This window comes from Myotis davidii, unplaced genomic scaffold (genome assembly GCF_000327345.1).
Source record: "Myotis davidii unplaced genomic scaffold, ASM32734v1 scaffold149, whole genome shotgun sequence".
NCBI lineage: Eukaryota > Metazoa > Chordata > Mammalia > Chiroptera > Vespertilionidae > Myotis > Myotis davidii.
This window is the reverse complement of record NW_006352194.1, coordinates 2,121,176-2,138,536: the sequence shown is the minus strand read 5'-3', so window position 1 is coordinate 2,138,536 and position 17,361 is coordinate 2,121,176. Positions and strand designations below refer to the sequence as shown.

The following is a 17,361-nucleotide window of genomic DNA, read 5'->3' as shown; positions in this document are numbered from 1 at the left end:
GGGCAGGGAGACTTCCCCTCTGTTGGGAATTTATTCAGCATATTTTCATGGAGGGCTTCTAAATGCTAGGCACTCTGCTAAGTGCTGGGGAACAATAGTGAGCAATGTAGTCTACCTTCTGGTGGGGGAAATAGGTACTAATGAATCAATCACACAATTAATATAAAATTCTGACTTTAATATTCCCCCGTAATAGGGGCATTCAAACGACCTAGGAGGCCAGGCTGCACTAGGACATGGCAGCTAAGCCGAGATCTGAAAGATAAGTGCTATTTGCCAGACCAAAGGAGGAGTGACGGGTGGTTCAGGGAGTGGGGCCGCGGTGTTAAGAGGCCCTGTAGCAGCAGCAGGAGTGGATTTTTGAGGAACTGAGAATGGAAGCTAGTGGGCTGGGACAGAGACGGGAGGACAAGCTGGGGCTGGAGGCATGAGCGGTGGGGCTCTGCGGCTCTTGATGGGCTTTAATGAGTTTGATCTTTATAACTGATGGAAGTGTGTGAGTGCGTGCTGGGGGGTGGGTGGAGATATGAATAAATTTGCATTTCAAATAATCTCCCGGCTACAGTGTGGAGGAATGTGTAGGAGGCCAGAAAGGACTCCTCCAAACCAGTTACAGGCTGCTGAAGGAGTCCCATGGAGAAATGCCAGGGACTTGGGTTAGAGTGCAGAGAGAAATGGATGGAAAGATACTTAGTAGGTAAATTATCTAGCAACCATCTTATGGCTGCCTTTTATTGAGCACTTATTATGTACCAGCTGCTGTGCTAAACATTTCACATATGTTATCTTATTTACTCTCAGGGCTATTGTAAGGATTAAATGTTCCTGTCCTCCGTTTACAGATGAGGAAACTGAGTCTCAGAGAGGTTAGGTCACTCATTCAGGCCACATAGCCAATAGGTGGCAGAGCCCTACAGCAGTGTCTAACTTTATTTTCTTATTAATCCTCACCAGAGGATATTTTTCCATTGATTTTATTTTATTTTATTTTATTTTTTTAGAGAGAGAGTGGAAGGGAGAGACAGAGAGAGAAACATCGATGTGAGAGAGGCACATCAATTGGTTGCCTCCCGCAAGCGCCCTGACGGGGCCGGGGACAGAGCCTGCAACTGAGGGACATGTCCTGGACCAGAATTGAACCTTCGACCCTTCGGTCTGAGGGCCGGTGCTCTAACCACTGAGGAACCGGCTAGGGCAGCAGTGTCTAACTTGGATGTGCATTTGGGTCACCTGGGGATCCTGTTAAACTGCTGGCTCTCATTCTGCAGGTCTCAGATGAGGCTCAGGATGCTGCATTTCTAACGTGCTCCCTGGGTGTGCCCATCTGCTGGCCCCCAGACCACACTTTGAGTGGCAAAGGTCTGTCTGCCTCCAGGGCCCACGCTTGCAACCATGGTGCCTCAGAACAGCTAGAGATGGGGTAAGATTTCCGAGACTGATCAAATCTGAGTCTCCATAGGCAGGATGTGGGAGACCTTTGTGGACCTCAGCTAGGTAGGGAGTCATATCACATTTTCATTTTCTCTATGTGCCTTTATTTTCTTTCTTTTTAATATACTTTTATTGATTTCAGGGAGGAAAGGAGAGGAGAGAGAGAAACATCAATGATGAGAGAGAATCATCAATCAGTTGCCTCCTGCATGCCCCCTACTGGGGATCGAGCCCACAACCCGGGCATGTGCCCTGACCGGGAATTGAACCTGGGACTCTTCAATCCACAGGCTGATGCTCTATCCACTGAGCCAAACCAGTTAGGGCCCTACATATGCCTTTCAATAATTCATTGAAACCCGAAAGTGAGAGGGTTCTACTCCTCCCCCCACTCCCAGCATATAATCAAAGTCCATCTGCATCCAGCTTCTGAACTATGGATCAGGGGTTATGTCTCATCAGCAGCCACAAATAAGATCATTTTGTGGAGCACCCATAGGTGGGGGTGAATTGAGAAATCTAACAGATGATGTTCAGGTACCAAGCTGTCTGCTATTTCCTTGGGCTGTGCTAAAAGTGAAGGAAATATATCAACTCGATATTCTGATCTCTCTATCTGTGTGGTCATTAGATCCCAGGATTATTAGAGACCAAATCCTTTCCCATTCTGCCCCTGCTAACAGGCCAGGTGTCTCTGCTGGGAGATGTAAATAAGGTGTGAGCACATCTTTAATGACTGGGGAAATCCATTTCCCTTCTTGGCAGCCTCGAGTTGCTGCAACTGTGGTTCTGGGCCAGACTTGATCCTGTCTGTGTGTTTGTTTTATTTTAAAAAGAGGAGCATTGCCCTATCTGGTTTGGCTCAGTGGATAGAGCGTCGGCCTGTGGACTGAAGGGTCCCGGGTTCAGTTCCGGTCAAGGGCATATATGTTGGTTGTCGGAAGGCAACCAATCGATGTGAAATTCTCACGTCGATGTTTCTCTCTCTGTCTCTCCCCCTCCCTTCCACTCTCTTTAAAAATCAATGGGAAAATATCCTCAGATGAGGATTAACAACAACAACAAAAAGAGCAGGCAATAAAAGGAGAATATCTCACTGTCCATGCTCACCTCCTTCCTCCCCAGGTGCCTTCAGAGAACTTTCCAATGCAAACTTTCTATTAGTTTTCCCCTCTGGAGGTGGTCTGCCAATATTCCATTGCCTCCCTCCTCAAATGCAACCTTTCTCTCTTGGTTCCATTGTTCTGAGGCTCCCTGGCTGGGGTGGGCTTCCGTGCCTGGGCGACACACTGAATTCTAGTCACTTTTCTGCAGGAGAGAATCCTAGAGTTCCAAGACAGGTAGAAAGAGCATCTTAAATAAAATAATAATGTCTGCCTCACACTAGTAAACTATTTTTCACTTTAAGATTTCATGTCATTGTAATTTGTTCCGGTGGACAAGAAGAGCTTTCGTTTGAGAAAGAACTGACAAGATGTCTTAGGACTCAGCTCCGATTGCTCTGCCTGTCTCCCCATCATTGGAGCTTTGTTTGCTGCCTTCGCAGGACTCAGTGAAGGGAAGGCTTTGCAGGCTACTGTTAGATGTTCTGTGAATCCATAAATCACAGACTGATGGGAGGAAGGGCCTTCCAGAGACCATCTAGAGCTGCCTTCTGTCTCTAGCACAGACATGTGCATACACAAACGACAACTGCCTGTTGTGTAGTTCTAGAACCCAGTGGGAGCAGAGGTATGATTTCTCTTGGTATTTAGTCTCAGGTCTCTTGATTCTTACAGTCATATTCTTGATTCTGTCCCAAATTTCGCGCCACAGCTCAGGCCGCCCTGGGCCCAGTCTGTTGCTTCACTGTCCTGGCCCGTGGTTTGGAGACACCACCACTGTGCTAGTGACGTCTGTGTCCTGGCCGTGACCAGTCACTTCCCCTGTGTGGGTCTCACACAGTCCTGTGCAGTGTGGCTCTGGGACTAGATGATGTCTCTGGCACTCTCCTTCTCTTTGACTCTGAGATTCTGGTTCTTGCTTCTACGTACGTTGTTTCCCTTGCTGATGGGCTTTCTCTCTCATCAAAACCCGGTTCCATCCCATCCACCCCATGGCCAGCCACCAAGCACTCGCTTCTGAGTTAGGAGTAGCACCTTATCATTTATTCCTTATGTTTTTCACTTTAACAACCTTTAGTTTTCACCTTACAAACATTTCTAGATATTAACCATGTAAAACCTAGGTCAGTAAGAAGAAAAAAATAACTTCTGACAAACATAACCACTGCCGGCATCTTTGGTATATTTCCTTCCAGTCTTTTTCTTTTTTTAATTTAATAAACTTATACATAGGCCAGTGAGTTTCATACTATATAGTTTAGTATCCTGCTTTTCCACTTAATATATAGTGAGCATTTTTACATCCCTAACATTTGGAAACATCATTTTTTAAGTTGATGAGAGAGAGAGAGAAAGAGAGAGAGAGAGAGAGAAACATCAATCGGTTGCCTCCCGTATGCACCTCAACCAAGGATCGAACCCACAACTTGGGAATGTGCCCTGACTGGAAATCAAACCCACTGCCTTTTGGTGCATGGGACGACACTCCAACCAACTGAGCCACGCCGGCCAGAAGTGGAAACATAAATTTTAATATCTGTTTAACACTTTACATCTCATACTTTATTTAGTCATTGCATGGTTATTTCTGAATGAGAGCAATACCTATCCTGTCAAGCCCACTGAACTATCCAGATAAAAAAAGATAAGCTTTTCTATGTGCCGCCCTCTTCTTGTGCCCCTCACAGTCCGCCTTGGCCATCAGGACACTTGGGGACCCACGAAGCTCCCTTGAGATACAGGCTTACTCTTTTCTGAGCACCTCTGTTGCTCATAAGACCCTTCCCCCTGACCTGTTACTTATCCGGTGCCATGTATGGTTCACCTTGAGTCTCCCAGCCATATATTAAGCTCCAGAGCCAATTTTCTTGTGTGTTATTATATTCATTCAGCAAATATTTAGTGAACACCAGTCATATGCCTGCGATGTCCCTGAGTGAGTTGCAGGGCTTGTGGCAATGAATAAGGGTAAGGGGACGGACCAAACAGTCGCAAGCATAAATGCTTGCTGCAGGCTGCCAAGGGACTGGGTATCAGGAATGTGGGGCAGGAGTAGGTCCTGACTTGGGCTTGGCTGGGGAGGAGTCTTCCTGCAGAGGTGCCCTTTCAGCTGGGGTCTGGAGGAAGACCAGCAGTTGGCAGGGAAGTAGAGGGTGGGAGTCGCAAGAGCACTCCCCACATAGCTGCCGTCCAAACTGCGGCCAAGCACAGACAGGACATCTGGTGAGCGCTGCTTTGGGTGCGTGAGAAAGAGAAATGAGGACTTCTTGGCTGGGGGTCTTTCCTGTTCCCTGCTCATCCAGTGCCTGGGCTGAGCCACTCATGACTCAAAGTAGAAGACCCAAGGTTTGCGGGTCTGTGTGTACTCTGTGTGTGTGCGCGTGCGCATGCGATTGAGAGACACTCTGATGGCCTTCTGAATCCAGTCCCCAGTGGCAGGGATCCCTGGTGCCATCATTCCCCTTCACTGACGTGGATGGCTATGAGAGCGGCCCATGTTCCAAACATCTCGGCATCCCTGCAGTGACAGCTTCTTTGAGAATATGTAGATACCCGTGATTTTCTTAATTGCTCCTGTACACCCAGAGCTCTCTCACTCCCTTAAGCAGAGGGGATATTGAGGATAGGGTACTGTCTTTCCCCCTCCAGACCTCTGCTCCTTTTTCCCTGCTGTCATTTATGTTTAACACCCTCCTGCTGCTCTTCCACCCACCACCGCCCTTCCCTCCGCTCACACTGACTTACTCAAGGGGCTCCGCATAAGAGAGACTGAGGGAGGAGACCAGACTTTCTCAAGCACTCATACCCAGCAATTAGTTTCTGTATTGGCAATTCAAGATAAATAGAAAATAACAGAGGAATGGAACCAGGACCAAAGCCCATGCAAAGTGCTTGGCATGCATTATCATGACATTTACATGTGTGTCACATGGGCCAGGCACGGGTTGGGGGAGGGGGGGTCGGGTCCGGTGGCCCAGGAGTTGAAAGAGCTGGATTCCAGCCCTGCTGGCTGTGCCGCCCTGAGCGTTTTCTGTTTGCGGGCCTCAGTTTCATCAACAGTGAAATGGAGCGGTACTAGGTTATTCTGCCATTTGATAGAGAGCACAGGTCGTAGATGTGTCACGTCTGTCCTCCTGGTCTGTGCAGCAAGCACAGCAGAAGTTACTGTCCTGATGTGCCTAGAAGAGATGGAGCTGAGAACATAGAGGATGCAGGTAGAAATGTCCAGAAGGAGGGGGCCGAGGCAGGAAGGGAGGCCAGAGGTAGAAGGAAAACAAAAGAAAGCCTGGAAGTGAGGTGACAAAAAATAAACACATATGCTAGATCAGTGGTTCTCAAGCGTGGCCCGTGGACCAGCAGTGTCACATGGGAACTTGTCAGAAAAACAAACTCTTTTTTAAACTCAGGAATGAGGCCCTTTTTACAAGCCCTCCAGGTGGTTCTGGTGGGCGCTGAAGTTTGAGGACCTATAGGATGGATGGAAGGAGGGGTGGACAGAAGAGGCCAGGAGAACCAGATGGGTATGTTAAAGGCTGACCAACCAGTGTTTGTTGGTCACTGGCATTTCATTTAAACCTTTCAGGATTGTGGTAAAGCAGGCCTGTTATTCCCACTTCAAAGATGAAGCAACTGAGGCTCAGAGATGTTTAGTCACTGGCCAAAGTCAAAGAGATAGTGACAGAGATAGAATTCTTCCCACTATACCAAGCTGCTCCCCACCCGTCTGTCCCTTAGCTCCCTGCCCTGGTTCCCTCCTCGGTCCCACAGTCACCCCAGAGCTCTGCTCTGCTCTCCTGCTCTGCAGCTGCCATGCAAAGGCAAAAAGGTGGCACCATAGAAGCAAATAAAGGAGACCCTGGGGAAGTGGGCTGGGCCCACTGTCACCTTGCAGTCCTCCAGCTCAGTGCCAAATGCAGCCAGGGGGCCAAATTCCAGTGTAACGCTTCCAAGAAGCTGACATAGTTGTCTTAATGTAGTAACAACTCACACACTCAGTGACAACGTTGACAGATACTCATTGCTGCCTATGTGTGCCAAACCCTGTGCCGGGTGCTGTGGGAGAAACTGAGGCAAGGTCCATGTAGTTTCTGACTTCAAGGAGTTTATAGTTCAGAGCCAGGAAAACGACAAATAACAGTGACCAGCTGGGGTACCAGGGAGCCTGGGACAGCCAGGGTAGGTCCAGCCAAGTGTTGGAGGAGTTCGAAGAGACTCATGTAGGGACAGCACCAAGGCTTTGGGGACCGTCTTAACGCTTTGGAGCCAGAGGCATGAGTTCAATTCCCAGCACTGATTCACTGTGTAACGCTGGGCAAGTCACCTCATGTATGACCTGTCTCCTTTTCTACAAAATGGATTTCGCTATCCTTTGCTCGGGGATTATTCTATTTGATTATAACAGGCATCATTCAGTGAGTTGTTTCCTTCCTTCAGAGGATCGCCTGAGGCCAGAGCAAAGCAGAGGCGCCTTCCTGGACAAGGCGGGCCTCTGCGTTGGCTCCGGCTGTCTTCCCTAGGAAATCTGTGCCCAGGTTCTGGACATGTGGGGTTGTCCGAGGACAATGGCCTCTGGGCAGCTGTCACTAAGGATAAACTTATAGTGAGAGGAAGTCCTTTTCCTCAATTTGGAAGATTATTTTTGATGTGATTTCAAACCCTGTTGCAAAGGGCAAAGCTGGGAGGCCAGTCCGCACTCCTGGGAGTCGCCATGCTCACGTGGCCCACCTTTTCTTACAGATGATGCAGTTCGCCTGGCAGAGCTACAAGCGTTACGCGATGGGGAAAAACGAGCTCCAGCCCCTCACAAAGGACGGCTACCAGGGCAACATGTTCGGTGAGTGGCCGTCGGGGAGGCCACTGCCCCCCTGGTGGCTGAGCTGAACTTATTGTTGTTGCTTTTTACCTCCTGAGCTGGGTCCCCATTTCTCCAAGTCTGGGTTCTTCTGGACTGTTCAGGTTTCTGAGCCTTCTAGATCAGGGGCAACCCTTACTCTCCTCGCACACTTCTTTGTATGCCCTGATCACTTATTTCTTAGATCAAACAACCTTGGAAATGTAAGTGGGGACCGTGAGTGATGGAGACTCGTTTAACCCACCCTTCCAAGGATAGCTGTAAAACGACATTGGGTGTTTAAACAGAGAAACTGAACACATTTCCAATGAGATGGCCGCATACGCTGCCTTTAGGGTCCAGGGGGGTGTCTCTCGCTCGCTGACTCGGTGAAAGTGTGAGGTAGTAGCACAGGTACTGCTGTGTGTCAGTGACTTGTCTTTGGCCTGTGATCCTCCTAACCCAGCACCTCAAAAGCCCCCCTCAGCCAAAGAGACTGTAAGGTGGCTTATTGTGGGCAGGGCCTTGGGTTTCAAATTTAGCACCCATCCAAGTTGCCAGCTCCCCTCTACGCAGGTCTCTTATGTGAAAAGATGCTGGAGGCAGCCTGACTCCCTTCTCCCCTGAGAGGCAGGAGCTAGCTGGGGCTGGAGACGGGAAAATTCAGTACCTGTATTCCTCACCCCTTAGAGACATAGGCTCCTGAAATCGAGACCCAAAGAACCAAGTCAGATCACAAGTCCCAGGAAAATCTCAAAAGCAGGTTTACAAGGGGCAGCCCCCCAATGTATGGCCCTGGCAGAAGGACTTGTGTTGTGGGAAAAGGGACCTCCCTGCCTTCCTCCCAGCGATTCTCAACCTGTGGGTCGCGACCCCTTTGGCGGCCCAACGACCCTTTCACAGGGGTCGCCTAAGACCATCCTGCATATCAGATAATCACATTATGATTCATAACAGTAGCAACATTACAGTTATGAAGTAGCAACGAAAATAATTTTATGGTTGGGTCACAACATGAGGAACTGTATTTAAAGGGCCAGAAGGTTGAGAACCACTGCTTAACCATCCAGCTTCACAACTGTTTGGCTGTTCAGACAGTTCACTCCCCTTGTGAGGAGGGGGGTGTATTTGAGTAGCTCCCCCACTCCCCAATTATTATAGGACTGTAGGGAATTGAGAATGGATCAAAAAAATGTAAAGCAGGCCAAAAAAAATCTCTTTCTACCACACAGATGCAGCCTCTATTGATATCTTGGCTCGTGTCCGTCCAATCTTTTCTTCTGTGTGCTTTTCTCCCCTTCTGTATACAATTTTATGTCCTTTTTGCTTTCTTGACTTAACGTTATATCATAAGTGTTTCCCTAACTCATTTAAATTTTTTCATAAAGAATGCTTTTAGTGGTTGCAATTATTGCCAGAATGTGCCATAATTCATTTATCCATCCACTAATGTTGGACAAAGGTTGTTTCCAATTTTTCGCTCTTAAAAATAATGCAGCAATTATCATCTTTGTGCATAAAATGTTGTCTTAGGATAAATGCCTAGAGAAGACTCCTGAGTGAGAGGGGAGGATGACAGATGTTTCTTTCCTCTCAAATAGGCAATGTGTGGATTCCGGGTTAGGTGCACAGCTGCCTTGCCTGCCTAGAACACAGACTTTCCCCACAGCCCACATCCACGCTGGGAAAGATGGCTGGTGTGGATCTCGGCTGTTGGAGCTTTGGCTTCTAGTGTAAGTCAGGGATGTGATCCAGGAGGCTTCTTCTCTCTTTCTTCCTAACCATCTGCAGATAGTCAGGGAATTGGTGGAGGGTGGGGCAAGGCTGTTGATTTCTGACCCTGCACAGCATGGGTGTAGCTATTAATCAGACTGTCAACCGGAGTAGAGGGAGCGCCATGGGGAGCACTCTGGGAGGGATTAGGCTAAACCAAGTCCCATTTTGCAAAATTCCTCAAGGCCCCAGATGTAAACCTCAACCCTCCTGCCCCTTTCCAATCAGTGAGCATGGTGGGGAGTGGGAGCCTGGAATGGTGGAAAGACACTGGACCTTGAGTCAGAAGACCTGAGTACCAGTCCTCACTCTGCCTGAACTATCGGTGTGACTAAATTCAGGTCACAACCTCTCTGGGCCCCTGTTCGTTCCCTTCACACTGGGGCTCCTATGAGAGTGTGCCTGAACCTGCAAGTATTTGTAAGTGATTTACAATTTCCGTTACAAGGAATGTGTTTAGCAGTTGCCCATGTGAGGCCATAGAGCAGTGATTCTCAACCTTTTGGCCCTTTAAAACAGTTCCTCATGTTGTGACCCAACCATAAAATTATTTTCGTTGCTACTTCATAACTGTAATGTTGCTACTGTTATGAATCGTAATGGAAATATCTGATACGCAGGATGGTCTTAGGCGACCCCTGTGAAAGGGTCGTTTGACTGCCAAAGGGGTCGCGACCCACAGGTTGAGAACCGCTGCCATAGAGCGTTCTGAGGTCCCATGGGTTATCTGTCTCCCAAGTGTGGCTTTGGCAGAGCCCTGGGTGCCCCAATACCCAGTGCCTACAGCAGTCCTGGCAGTGAGCAGAGCCTTCCTTCTGCAGTAGAAAACGAGCCACAGTGGGTCCGGCCCCTGGGAAAGGAGGGCGTGTAAGGACCCAGGTACCAGCCGGGAGAGCTGGGCTTGATTTACTCCGTTTTTCACTCAACAGATGCTTATTGGGTGCCGTGCCCGATGCTGATTACTAGGGAGATGGGGTAAATGGCACAGCAGAAACTCCACCAGTTCTGCCAGGACACACACTGGCACCCCCCTGGGTCCCTGGGGTCTGTCCAGGTGCTCTCAGAGCGAGGGACAAGCAGAAGGTGAGCACAGGTGAGCACGTGAGCAGCCCTTCACTGGCTTTACTGGTGGATTCTGTGCCTCAAACCAAACAGACCAGGGTTCCAATTCAGACTTCACAACTTCCTGGTGTGTGACCTTGGGCAAGCCATTTCTGTCTGAGCCTGAGTTTTTCTGTAAAGTAGAGCTAATAAAGACATCAACCCCCAGCCCAGGCTTGCCTGACACACAGCACCTGCTTAACCGGTAGGGTTATGATTACTGTTACCACAAATAGGTCTTGTGATGCAGAGAAGAGGGCTTAGGGGCAATCTAGGAGCCTGGGAGAGGCAAGTTTGGGGTAGACCCATGTGGGGCTTTGAAGCCAGGTGATTCCCAAAGATTAAAGGAGATGAGCTGGCCTGAATTACACTCTTGTCTTATCCCACTTCTTTTTCTGGACTCATGTGGGTGGCTAGGCAACAGCATTCCTGGACCCTGGCTGCAGCCGTCATCAGTGACCCCCAATAAACTGGGCCCTCTGGGGCCGTGATCAGTGACCTCCAATGAACTGGGCCCTCTGGGGCCGTGATCAGTGACCCCCAATAAACTGGGTCCTCTGGGGCCGTCATCAGTGACCTCCCAATGAACTGGGCCCTCTGGGGAGCAATCAGTTGGCAGCAGTGCCCACCCTGCCCACTTGGCTGAGTCGATGTGCAGGGGACCCTGGGCTGCCCCTGGTGCTGTTTGGACACGGGCTCTTGCAGCCTCCTCTCCAGGCCTGCGGGGCCAGGAGGGCTGCATATGGGAAAGGGTAATGAGTTCACACCAGTGCCTGGCTTTGCAGGATTTACAGGAGCTGCAGCAAAGACATCAGATGGCAGCCTGGTCTTCCTGTGTGGCATTGCACCAAATTGAATCCCCCTCCCAACCGATCATGTGCCCTTCCCAGAATATGTTCTTACTTTGTGACAAGACCACTAGGTCAGGTGTCTCTCAAGCCAGTTCTTGTGTCCTAAGCAATTCAGTGTCAAAACGGCTTCCTTTTTACCAGCCTCCTGCTGAGCAGGCCCTGTCAGGAAGTGTTCCCGAGACTCCAGAGGCTGTGAGCAAAGAGGACACAGCATGCTGCTCACCTGGGCTCTGGCCGCTTTCCCTTTCCTCTGAGGGGTGGCCAGATGGGACAGTAAGTGTCCAGAGGAGGTGGAGGAGGCGGAAATAGCCTGGACTGAGGACCCAGTGGGCCTGAGTGGAAGCTCTGAGTTGCCATTTAGCAGCTGAGTGGCCTCTGACTGCAGAGCGGGACAGAGGCCACTGCCTCCTGGGCTTGTGGTGACAATTAGAAGACGTGTGCAGGGCCCACTCCCATGCCAGGCACAGAGCTGGCACTTGATGGCAGTGCCCTTATTACCATTAAGTCACAGAGGGGAGCCTGCCACTTGCAGAATGGAATCCAGCAGTGGAGAGTAGAGGCACCAGCCATAAGCAGCAGAGGCCCACCTTCCTCGCCTATAGGAAGGGCTGCTGCTGGGATGTGGGGGAATTTCAAATAAGCTAAGTGAAGAGCATGGACTGTTGGGGCCAGGCAGCTTGGATTTGCATGCTGTTGTGCCACTTACTAGCTGTGTGATCTTGGGCAAGTTGCTTAACCTTTCTGGGCCTTGGCATCCCAGCTATAAAGCAGGGACAACAGTACCTACTCACAAGAACTAAATGAGTAAATACATGAGAAGTGCTCATATTCATGTCTGGCACAGAGGCAGCAGCATTCTTCAAAGGCAGCTGCTCTGAGGAGGATGTAAGGCTCTTGGGACAGTGTGCTTCCCCTGCTTTGACCAAGGTGTGCCCAAGCCCTCTGGACCCAGGGACCACATGAGGACTCCAGGATTTTGCCAGCCTGATCCCTCTTTCCATTCCCCCAGCTCTTGAGCGTCCATGGCAGAGATTGTGTATGGGCAGCCCACTGGTAGGCATTGTTCCTCTCACCCCTTCATTTAAGCAGCTTACAATTGCATTTTTAACAGGAGAGAGGCAAAGGAAGATTAGGGTTCAAGGCCGTGAGATAAATCAGCCTCCTGCTAGCATTAGGGTTTCTGGGTGAGGAGTTAGTGACACCTCACACTGGGTGCCAGCTGCCAGCCTTGAAGCACTTAATGAGCATTCATGCTCCCAAGAAGCCAGAGCAATCTGTGAGAATTTCATCCTGCTTGGCAGTGGGGAAATCTTCCCAGGGCACAGAGTGCTAGGAGGTGGCCACCGAGAGGCCCTGCAAAGCAAGTCTGAGTCCCTCATCTTAGAGCTGGGGTAATCGAGCTCAGAGAAGGGAAGGGTGGCACAGCATATTGATTCTAGGACTAGCACCACCCACTCTGAGATTGGTGAAATGTCCAAGGCCAGATTGTTGAAACATGGGCCTGTGGTCATGGCCAAATCACCACCAGGAACTAGACATTCTCAAAACTTTAGCAGGAGCAAACTGTGGGGAAAGTGTATGATTTGGGGGCCACGATGCCACCGCTCCCTGTACATGGGCACATCAGGCATTGTTGCTACACTCTCTATATTCTCCTCACAGCCCTTACCTATATTATCCTCATTTCACAGATGAGGAAACTGAGACGTGGTGACTTTTGGGACTTGCTTGGTCACACAGTTATCAAGCAGGGACTTGATCATAGGTCTGTTGGATTCCAGAACCCAATTCATCAGCCACCATGTTGCCCTATCCCCCAGCGATCACATACAGTGGCCATGGAGAAGGGAACTGGGCAGAAGGATGGCCTCAGGGTGGGTGGTATTGCATCTTTACTCCTCTGCCCTCCTGGGAGCCGGGGAAGATGTGTACTTCATGGCCAGGTTCTGCAGCCACCCATCTGTAGGCGTCAGTATTTATTGGACATCTACTGAGTGTTCAGGGCTGGGGGAAAAGATTCAGGTTTCCCTCCTTTCTCCCAGCACAGGAAAATATTTTAACCCTGTCCAATAACCTAAAAACACCTCATGGAAAGCTGAGAGGTGCATGGATTTGGGAACCAGACAAGCCTGAGTTTGAATTCTGGCTCTGCCACTTACTAGTAATGAGGTCTGGGCAAGTGTCTTAACCTCTCTGCACCTCAGTTTCTCCATCTGTACAGTGAGGATAATACCTATTTCACCTAACAGTTGTGAGGATTAGATAACGCGGATGTTTGTAAACACCTGCCCATTTACACTCACTAGCTGTAAGCTGCTGCCATTGTTATATTTATTATAAAATAATTGTGAGAATAATTATATTCCAATGAAAGGATCATAAGAGGCTCTTGGTAAGTTTTGTTCAATGAAAGAATTGCCTCTTGCGGTCTCTGCCTGCCCTACGTCCTGGCTTTGGCTGGGGAAGGCTGGGCCCTGCTTTGCTCTCTCTTCCTCTCATTCTCTTTGCCGCCTTGACCTCTTCCTCTGTCACAAAGTGCAGTTAGAATCTGACCCTGTAAGAGCAGCCTTCCTGCCTGGTCAGCAGATGTGATCTCAGGCATCTTCTCTGTGGAAGATGGAGGTGCTTGTGTGGCCAAAAGCAACGCCCCCTCTCGAGCTGGCCCAGGATGACTGTGAGAGCCCCAAATTGGATTCTGCCTCTGCCCTGTGAATCCCTGATAGAACTGCCAACCAAACCCCTATTTCGAGGGATGATTTATGGCCCTGGGTGAGTTAAGAGGCAAAATGAACAGAGCATGATTTTCAGATCACGGGCTGGGAATGCTTGGCCTTGGCAGAGAGAAAAATCATCTTTGCCTTGTAAACGGAGCAAATATGATGTTGAAGAGGGAATAAATCCAGGCCCCAGGATGTCATTTTTACAATTGCTTTTTGGCGTGTGACTCAGTAGTGCCTTCTGCAAACTGTTCGCAGTCTGCTACACGTACACGCCAGTCTCACTGGGTCTTTTTGTGGGTGACAGTTTCTCTACCAGTGTGGCTGCCTGGGGAACTGCACACTTCGCCAGTTTGTGAAAACCACCTGCTTCCCCAATTTTCCTCAAATCTCCATGTTGTTTCCACGGATCTCTGACTTTGTTTCCAGGAGGCAGCAGTTTTGACTTTGGATATATGCCCAGGTTCAAAGCCCCAGAATTTACCCGCTGAATAAAATTGGGCAAGTCACCAAGTTCTCTGAACCTCAGTTTACTCACCTGTAAAAAGGGCAGGGGGCAGAATTAGGTAGCCCCAGAACACTTTCTAGCACATAGTAAATCCTCACAGAACATGAGTTTGTATGTGTTTTTTCTCTGCACACACACACATATCCTTCCTAATTTCCTTCCCTTCTCCCCTTTTATTGGGTAACAGAGTACTTTGACGCATCTGGCTGAAAATACTGCAACCTCTTTTTATGAGTTTTGTTTCATGAGCTCTTTTTCTTTTCTGAAGAAGAAAAACAAAACACCAAGTGTCCACAGTCCTTGGGAAATCACTGCCAGGCCGTGGCGCACATTCCTGACCCAGGCCTCGAGTTTGTTTGGAGAAAGAGCTGTCATTAGCCTTGGAAGTGGTGATGTTGCAATTCCTTGGATAGAATGGGTCAGTCTTAAGGGCAGCAGAAAAACCTTCCCGGGAGTCACATGTTTTTGGAGCCCTAGTTGCTCCATCTGGAGGCCGGAGACTGTCACATTGCAGAGCCAATGGATTAGAGGCACCTGGTCCCCGGCAGACGGGCCCTTAGCACAAGGAAGGGAACGGGATTAAAACATGAGCCCCCATATGGGAAGGACAGGCAGAACTGGCAGTCTCAGGTCAGATGCTGTCACCCAGGATGGTCTCCCTCTGGCCTTGAATGACACATCCATGAATCTTCAGCCACTTTCTGAAGACCAGGTGGTCCCCATGGGAGCACACTGGGGATTATCAAAGCAAATCATTCACCTCCTAATTAGCCTGCTTATTTTCACCACTCATGGCACGGTGCTCCACACCCTCCTGCCTCAAAGACTTTTTCCCCAAGCAGTTTCTAATTAAGATGCATCTTGGATGTTCTCTTTTACTTTTTGTTTAAAAGGCTTCCTACCAGCACAGAGAATAATTTATTTCTCTAGAAAATATAGTAGCAGGTTGTTGTAAAAAGAAAACTCGATGTTAGGAGTCTTGGCTCCCCATCCCAGCACTGGCGCCAGCAGCCTCCTGAGCCGGCGTCCTCCTTGGGGACTCGAACAAGGAGGACCATACTCTTGGCCCTCCCTGTCCTCTGTGTGATTCCTGGTTGGTTTTTGTTGTTGGTTTTTCACCTCTGCTAGGCTATTTGGGCTGTGCTGGTTCTCCTGAACCTGAAATTTTAGTAGCAGGTCTTGTTCCTGTCGGGAAGGAGTGAGTCAGGGTATCTATTCCCAGAACAAGTTGCTGGGGATACATAAGATGATTCATATTGAAACTGACATTCCCGGTGGCGACGTGTTCCCACCCACTTTCCATAGACCTTTTCTCCCTTAGAAACAGGCTGAGCCCACAGCAGCCAGCCAGCCCCCTTTTCTTTGCATGGCATTGAGGCAAGCAGTGGCCAGATTTCCCAGCAAACTCAGTGACAAATAGGTATGTGAATTCCCAAAATCTCAGACTGGCAGTGCCAGTTGGATTCTTTGAAACCAGCTGGTCCAATTGTCTGATGATGGGATAAAAGGCACTGAGAGGGACAGGGACTCGCAAAGTCTGACAGCCAGGACTTGAACCCTGCTTTTTAACTTGAGCCTCTATCTTTTTCTTTTCCTTTTAATTACTTTTAAAAATTGAGATGTAACTTATAACTTGCAAACAGTAAAATGCAGAAATCTTAAGTGCACAGCAGAATGAATTTTACATACAGATCCATCCCCGTAACCAACCCCAGTCAAGAGCATTTCCGTCACCACAGAACGTTTCCTCAGACCCTCCTAGTCAGTAGCCCCCAAGAGTCACCTCTGCTCTGACTTCTATCACCTTAGATTTGTTTTATCTGCTTTAAAATTTCATATCATATTGTATATACTGTGTTATGGTTTACTTTTTCACTCATAATTATATTCTAAACTATAGTTCATTTTTCAAGTTTACCCATTCTAGTCTTTCTGGACAGTTTTGTTTCCAGTATTTGGTAATTATGAGTAAAGCCGCTATAAACACTTTTATTGTTATTGTTTAAAATTTAGTGACTGGTTATTTTCATTAGCCCTCAGCCATTACTAATATACTTTCCATTCCTATATAGCTTTGTCTATTCTGAGCATCTATAATGATAATCTATACTAATAAAAGAGTAATATGCTGAATAGACTGGATGTCCTTCCTGACAAAGCCAGGGCTGGAGGGAAGCCAGTGCCGGCAGCCGGGGGAAGGAAGGCCTACTCTTGTACAAATGTTCGTGCATCAGGCCTCTAGTTTCATATAAAAGGAATTATATCTGGCCTTTTGTGACTGCTTCTTTCACTTAGCATATGTTTCAAGGTTCATTCACATTGTAGCCAAGTATCAGGACTTCATTCCTCTTTATTGCCAAATAATATTCTGTATGGATATACCACATTTTATTTATCCATTCAGTAGTTTTGGACATTGGGATTGTATCTACTTTTGTTGGCTATTATATATAACTAGAGGCCCGATACATGAAAATCGTGCAAGGGCCTTGGCCCCGGCCCCCCCGCCCGCTGCCGCTGCAGGTTCTGTCTGCTGCCGCCGTGGCCAGAGGGGCTTCTACTGCCTCTGCCGCAGACACTGCCTGCTGCAGCTTTGTCCGAAGGAAGGATGTCTGGTCTAATTAGCATATTATGCTTTTATTATTATAGATGCTACTCTGAATATTCATGTATAAGTTTTTATGTGGACATAGGTTTTCTCTTGGGCATTTGCCTAGGAATAGAATTGCTGGGTCACTTGGTAACACCATGTATATCCTTTTGAGGAACTGCTAGACTGCTTTCCAAAGTGGCTGCACATGCTTTTGAGAGTTATAAACACTTTTTGCACATGTTTTGGCAGAAATAAGCAATCATTTATGTGGAGATCCACTCAGGATTTGAATTGCTGGGTCATACTGTATTATAGTATGTTGAGCTTAAGTTGAATGCTGCCAGTTTTCCAAAGTGAATAAACCAATCGGTAGTCCCACTAGCTGTGATGAGTTTTAGTTGCTCCATTATCCTTGCCAATGTTTGCTGTTGTCAGCATGCTTAATATTAGCCT

The 17,361-nt window shown here is 48.4% G+C and overlaps 1 protein-coding gene across 1 annotated transcript in view; it reads left to right on the top strand.

Annotated features, from left to right (window-relative positions):
* The window catches only part of MAN1C1 (mannosidase alpha class 1C member 1), a 112,096-nt gene that overhangs the window by 24,169 nt on the left and 70,566 nt on the right, over nucleotides 1–17,361 (top strand). Inside the window, exon 4 of the mRNA XM_006777521.2 lies at nucleotides 7,272–7,368. Within this exon, the coding sequence (XP_006777584.1) occupies nucleotides 7,272–7,368 (97 nt within the window). The remainder of the gene's footprint in view (nucleotides 1–7,271; nucleotides 7,369–17,361) is intronic.